This window comes from Gavialis gangeticus, unplaced genomic scaffold (genome assembly GCF_001723915.1).
Source record: "Gavialis gangeticus isolate Ggan-Ray unplaced genomic scaffold, GavGan_comp1, whole genome shotgun sequence".
NCBI lineage: Eukaryota > Metazoa > Chordata > Crocodylia > Gavialidae > Gavialis > Gavialis gangeticus.
Genome location: NW_017729004.1, coordinates 22137269 through 22144553, shown reverse-complemented (window position 1 = coordinate 22144553; position 7285 = coordinate 22137269). Strand labels below are relative to the sequence as shown.

The 7285-nt window shown below is 41.4% G+C and overlaps 1 protein-coding gene across 1 annotated transcript in view; it reads left to right on the top strand.

Moving 5' to 3' along the window:
- NCAPG2 (non-SMC condensin II complex subunit G2) overlaps positions 1-7285 on the top strand; it is a 94518-nt gene that overhangs the window by 65629 nt on the left and 21604 nt on the right. Inside the window, exons 23-24 of the mRNA XM_019508160.1 lie at positions 2123-2310; positions 5217-5360. Of these exons, the coding sequence (XP_019363705.1) occupies positions 2123-2310; positions 5217-5360 (332 nt within the window). The remainder of the gene's footprint in view (positions 1-2122; positions 2311-5216; positions 5361-7285) is intronic.

Genomic DNA, 7285 nt, shown 5'->3' with positions numbered 1-7285 from the left:
AAGAGCCCTATAGCTCTCAGCCTGTCGTTGTAAGGTCTGTTTTCCTGACCTCTGATCATGTGCGTGGCTCTTCTCTGGACACTCTCAAGCTTCTCCCCATCCTTTTTGAATTGTGGAGCCCAAAACTGGACGTAGTACTCCAGCTGCAGCCTCACCAAGGCCGAGTCCAAGGGGAGAATGACCTCCTGGGATTTGCTCAAGAAGCATCTATGGATGCAAGCCAGCTTTTTGGTCACTTTACTAGCCACAGCATCACATTGCAGGCTCATGTTCATCTTGTGGTCAATGATGACCCCCAAGTCTCTTTCTTCTGTAGTGCTAGCCAGCGTAGCACTGCCGAGCCTATAAGGATGCTGCAGGTTTTTCCTCCCAAGGTGAAGAACCTTGCATTAAAATGTTTATGCCTTAAAACCTTGCATGTTTAAAAATATTTATGCATTTATTGTAATGGAATTTGCTTCTGATAATTAGTAGACTTATGTCCTCTAAAGCATCCCTCAAGCCAGATAATTACACTTTTTTAGCCTTTCTTGCCTCAACAAGGCACAGACAATTGATTGTTCCGTTTTACAGGATCATCTTTTATTTTGGTGATAAGTCTAATGCAGAAATGTATGTTGCATTCCCTCATAGTCATGTGATTCGTGCATAGCAAGTGCTCTGAATTTTTGTAGTAAAAAATTTTGCATTAAGTAGTCTGTAATGTGCTTGAAACACATGTACTATATATTTTTCTCCTCATAAATGTCACAAAATTGTAACTGTACTATCCAACACATTCTACAAAACAGTTGAAAGTGGGTAACTACTAATAATTAGTCACTTATGGGTAATCAGTTGCTATTACAGTCACCTTAGGAATTAGGGAAGTAGGGTGGGAAGGGACCTCACAAGGTTCCCTAGTACAGGCCACTGCTCAAGGGCAGAGCTTGAGCAGAGGGTAAAACTCAGGCCCTTGGAATGATGAATTAACCAGCTTTTGCAGTCAATATTATTTGGCTCTGTTGGAAATATAGCAGTTTTGCTTGGTATTTTTAAAAAGATGGAAATTAAAGCTGATTAAATGTTTCAACTGAAACTTAGTAAGCTAATTGTTTCCTGATGTGTCAACAATGCAACGTTTTTCTTGCTCTCTGAATTAAGCAGAGGAAACATGACTTATTCTTTTCTCTAGGGCTTGATTCTTTCCTTTGGATATTTTGAATTAGTTGATGCAACTTATAGTAAGAGTGCCTCCATCTGTTATAACATCACTTTAAATTAAATTATTTCTCAAAGCCAAAGTTCCTCTGAAACATCTTCTCTTTTATCCCAGTCCAGTTGTTTTTTCATTTTATTAATTCAGCTTTGTTTCTTTGTGAAAACAAAGCACTACTCTGTAGAAGAGAAAGATTCAAAGTGCTTACATTTGTAAGCAAACCAAATATTCTCACCTGGCTGTGTAATTTAGCTGTTTCTGTAGAGGACTTTTGTAGAGCCACTTTGACACTATATAGAGAAGTTGAAGATGATGTTTGACATTTAAAAATGAATTATTTTTAGAACCTGAAGCTATTTATTTAAAAAGGCTAATTCAGTAATGAAAGTGGTGATTGAATCAGGTGGGAATCTAAGTATACATTCTCAGAAGCTAAATATATGCTAAATACAGTGAGACTGAATTTCATTTTAAGCCATTTGTCCCAGCCACCTGCAAAAGCTTTAGATTGAGAGTGTGGTCGGGAGTAGAAAGGTAAGAAAGATTTATTGACTTAAAAAAACCACAGCTACGCATAATAACAAGACAAACGCTGACAGACAAAAGCAATTCGCGTCAGCAACTTGTAGGCTTTGCTAAATTTACTAGGCCTTACTTTATACAAGGCCTCACTACATCTTAAACTATAATTAGGCTTTTAGCAACAACTTATAGCTTAATATCTAAACAAATACAGAAAAACACTTGGTCTAATCTTCATAGAGCCTTCAGCAAGCACTTTTATCACACAGATATACTTTTCAGCTGCCACACCATTAATTTAAAATATCCATGAAAACCTGTGTTTTCTTATCAAGCCATTAGTTTAAAATATCCATGAAAAACTGTATTTTCATATCTTACGTGGTATTTGTCTGTTTCCAGAGAGAGGCTACTTTTCTATTCCAAGTTTGCTGTGTGTTCTGAAGGAGATTACTGAAGCTTCCTTGGCTCAAAACATTGATACTAATGAAGAGGTGGCAGCACTTCTGCATGCTGTTCAGACTGTGTTTCAGAAAGCTCTGGAATGTGTGGCACGCAGGCTCAAAAAGCAGAGGGAAGAAGGGCTTCAGGTATTTGTTTTTCTATTATACTTGGAACCATATGGATGTAAAGTTATAACTACAAGGACTGGCATCAATGTTTAATCAGATGTTAATTGGTGTGAAACTTGGATATGATGGGTTTAGTGTGCCAATATATTTTTTTGTTATACTGTCTTTTTCATAATTGATTTGATGCATCTGATCCTCTTAAGCCAGTGGTTCTCAGCAGGTCACCCCTCTACAACTTCTTAGTGGTATCCCTGGTTGAGAACCACTGTTCTACTCAACTTATCACTTCAGTGGTTCTCAGCTGGGTGCCAATACTGTTAGACCCTGACTCCATGTGGCGCCCCGTGACTAGGGAGACGACGATCCAATTGCTCAGAGAGCAAACACCAGCACACATTCAACAACAGTTTTATTCGAAATGGAGACAGCTTCAGACTATCTCCAACAAACCGGGAAGCTGCCATGAACCTTAGTTTCTTCCACATTTATACACCTTGGTTCATGCCCATTAACATTTACTTCACCTTTTTCCCTCCTTTGTTCCACCCATATTCCCTCCTAACTTAAGCTCTGCCTCTGTTTACTGTTTGTTTCATTGGCATGGAATTACCTATGCATTTTACTCATTTGCATGCCTTTTTGCTATGAGTGCATGCCTAGGACTTTGACCTCCACTTCCTTTGATCACTTGCCGTTTCTTGCTGACTCCTCCTTCATCTCCAAAGTCTTATTTTTGCTTTATCTCCTGATGATAGCTGGTGGGCTACATCCTGTTCTCCTTACACAATGAGCTATGTATCTTACAATACTATGACATTGCTAGGAAAATGCTTGCCTAAGCATCTTGCAGTGTTACTTTTAATATGTCATTCTGCCTTGTGGTTAGCACCTTTGCTGGGCCACAGGCTATAGTCTTGTATTCAGCTGCAAATTCAGTGTTCCCTAAGATCTAAATACTGTCACCCTAACAACTACCTCCAGATAAGTGTCCCACATACCTGGTGCACAGCCAGCTTGGGAAGGGCTGTGATGTGTATGCACTCCTGCCTCATTAGGGTTCTTTGATCATCCAAAAGCAAGCAGGAGAGGTGCCTTGTATTGTAACCCTTCCCAGTCCAACCCAGAAACACAGGCACATGGTGCAGATGTACTCAGTAGTATTTTGCCCACTGCAAGTCCAGCTCAGGATCAGCAGTGGTGAAAGGTAAATGAGGGTTTGTATGTAAATCGGGATTTATGTCAGTGAGGAGCACAAAAATGAATGGAGCACTTTTATATGTGCTTCCTTCAACTGCAGGTTCTCTCTCCCCAACCCCCTGGCAGCTGAAATTTAAGCCTAAGAAATAATAAAAAAGTTTTAGCCTACTCTACAGTCTCTAGTTAAATGTGCTTTAATGGATTCTTCCCCATATGATATGTAGAGTGGACTACATTGTGTTGCTAAATTCTGAGGTAAAAATTAGGCAAGTTAAGAAATCTTTTTTTGTGATGTAGCTTTTTTGCCATATGGGTGCCAGATTAATGCTGAATGTTCAAGGAAGGAAGGAAATGAGCCAAACCCATTGACAAAAGGATGAGACTGACTGTTGGAAGATAGGAAATGGCCAAGTGAAAGGCTCTGTCCTCCTTGCTGAGAGAAGAGTCTTTCGCCCTAAAGACAGTATTGAACAACACTAATAGGTACAGGTCTACTAAACTCAAAGAGGCAGCCAGCCAATTTTATGGGCAGATCTCGGGGCCAGCCACAGTTTTTGAGGGCTGTAAGCAGCAGCACCCCCTCTGCCCTCCCCCCAACTCCAGGAGTGAGATGCACTGGCAGGGCCGGGGGGGGTTTCTACTTAAACAATTTACTGGGTTGGGATTGACCGTCAATGTTTACAGATGGTTCCTGGTACAAAAAAGGTCGAGAATCACTGCCTTAAAGGCTGTCCTTCAAAGAGAGGGGTGGCAAATTGACCTGTGAACTGCTTGCAGTCTGCCCTGTTTGTTGCCCCTGTTCACTCATTCCCTGGTCGCTTGGGGGAAGCCCCTTTTTATATACCCTGCTGCGCCTGGACTGGCTCTGCCCCCTTATTAGAACTTCTGTCAGACAGAGGCAGCAATCACTCAGCTAGCAGCACTCCCAGCTCAGAGCACACACCCAAAACACACAGCCTGCCAAACAAACTTTTTGCAAGCTAAACACATAGGAAAGTCTGGCTCACTTTACCTTCCTGAAGCAGGATCTGGTGCCTGGCTCCTTTTCTTTTTCCTCCTCTTGCCCCCAGCGAATTGCCTGCAAACTTCCCTGTTTGCTGCTCCTGTTCACTCTCTCTTACAAGTCTTTCATCTGTTGTATCTGTTCATCCATCTTTGTTACAGATAGTAACTTTCAAACACTGTACCACATATCTGACCTCCCCGCATGGTTTTCAGAGACTCTTGTTTTCCCAGAAAAGAGGCCTTCCTGGATCATTGGCAGCAGTCAGACACGGTTCTCTGTGGTGGTGCTAGGATAAGAGATTCTGTGCGAGGAAAGCATTAATCCTGTCCAATCAGGATTTCTTCTAGCTTTCGTAGGATTTGACCCTTGCCTTTAGTGGCCTTGTGCTTTTCAGTTCTTATGAATTTGCTTCTATGTTTAGATTCCCAAAGAGGTTACTGTTGGTACTCTTTCTTATTTTGAGTTATTAAATTGCATGAAGACAACTAAAATATATTAAACATTTTCCTAAAATTAGTTTTCTAGGTAAGCAATTGCTCTGTTTGCTATAGATATGTTAGATGACAGCAGATGGGAGGGTGCACACATTTTTTTGATGTGTCTTACACTATAGAGTTCACACGGTGGGGGAGAATGTTTGAGCACCCTGACTGAAAAATGTTAATTGTGGTAAAATAATTGCAGATTGGAAATACCTGATCTCTATTTTTATTTGTTTTAGTTAATTCATTCTATTCAAGTGCCTCTTGGAGAATTTGTACACACAGTTCAGTGCTGGCATTCAGCTTGTCCAGCAGTTCAGCACGGTGTACTCTCCACTCTTCTCGCTGCAACAGTAGTTGAAATAAGCCATATGCTACGAAAGGTAATGAGTATGAATGCAATTGTATTTTTCATGTGTTTTTATTATGTGCTTAACCATAAAAAAGTGAAGACCTTTACAGGATGTCCTGTTGTGGTCAAGCTTGAATTTTTTCAGTCTTGTCCTCAAGGAAAGTTTGGCAGGGATAAAACTGATCTTTTTGTAGGCTTAATAAAAAACTTTGTTAATTCTCCTGATTGTGCAAAATAAAGAAGAGTCACTTTGTTCTAAGTATTTATATCAAAATGAATTTCATTCTGTCCTGAGCAAAGAGAGATTTCTATATTTTTGTTCATCTTTTAACAGTATCCTGATCCCTTACTAAGCATCTAGACAGTATGGTCATTAAAAATAGTATGCATAATCTTGAGTGCTTTTATCTTAAACATTGTGTTAAGACAATGGAAGGTCTGATCATAATATGCAGCCTTCATACCAGAAGCCAGATTTGGATCTTTTTAATTATGGGAACTACAAATCCCATATTTGATTTAGAATTAAATAATGAGATGCATTTTTCACTAGGCCTGTGCAAATCAGCAAGTATTCGCTTCTGATTCAGATTCGGCTGATTCGGAGGGACATTGATTCGATTCAGAGATTCAAATCACTGTCCCAATTTGATTCAGCCGAATCAGATCCAAAGATATGGCACTGCTTCGGAGATTCAGCTATAGATTAAATGAGCAGCAGTCGTCACCATGCTGGACACAGCTTCTTCCAGCTGGTAAGTCTGTTGCGGAGGGGAGAGGGAAGGGGTGTTGGGGGGGAGGGACTGGGGCTGGGACAAGCTGCCCAGCCAGGGTGGGCAGGTGCAGGGCAGGTGCTGATGCTTGCCCCTTTCTTCTCAGAGCGAGCCATGCCTGCTTCACACCCCCTGCCCTGGCTGGGCAAGAGGACACAACCACTGCTGGCACGCCTGCATCCCACACACCCCCTGCCCCCCTCCCTGTATACTGCGCCAACCCTGCCCCGGCTGGGCAGCTTGTCCCAGCCCCAATCCTTCCCTTCCCCATTCCCCTTCCCTCCCCCCACCACAACAGACTTACCAGCTAGAGGCAGCTGTGTCCAGCATGGTGAGGACTGCTGCCTGTTTAGTCTATGGCTGAATCTCCAATGTGGCGCTGAATCTTTTCCAATTAGATTTGGACCTTTTAATTGGTCTCCCATTTGATTCGGATTCAGAGATTTGGCTGCCAAATAGGGCCGAACCTACTCCAAATCGAATTGGCTACCGAAGCTTCACAGTCCTATTTTTCACCTTTTTAATGAAGTAATTTAAGAACCTAGGGACTGTTATATTGGAGCTAACTCATGATCCATCCATCAGACAAGAGCTGGAATGATTTTTTTCCATTGAAAAGGTGCTCTACTAATAACAGTATCAAAATAACAAGATGGTTCTTTGAGTGACTGTCAATATGTATTCTAATAGGCACTGGTAATGTATACATCTCAAAGACTAGCTGCTTTGAGGCAAATTGGCCACTAGAGAAGAATCATTTGTCTCACTGACCTGAAGATCAACTAAGAGAAGCCTTCTTTGGTACAGACACAAAGATTAGAGGTCCTTGCAGATATGAGTCAAGTTTCAACCTCTTAGAAGCCTGCTCAACCATACAGTGCTGTGAGAGCTTGCCCAGGGCTGTCATGCAGTTTTCTGCATATATGGTGTACAACATGCCAGACTGTTTTTGTTGTATGCAGAAGTTGCATACAACAGATACTAGATAGACTGGGACTGCAGGTCCCATCTGAAACCAGTTATCTATTGAATTAGTTGAAAGATCCAGATTAGATATGGAAAGAAGAACTTTTCTCGCAATGTCTTTGTTTGCACATGCTTCTTTTAAGGTGGGAGAACACCTGAACCATCATCAGCCCCATGATTTATGAACCCACAAGGAAACTTGACTATGTCTAAATGT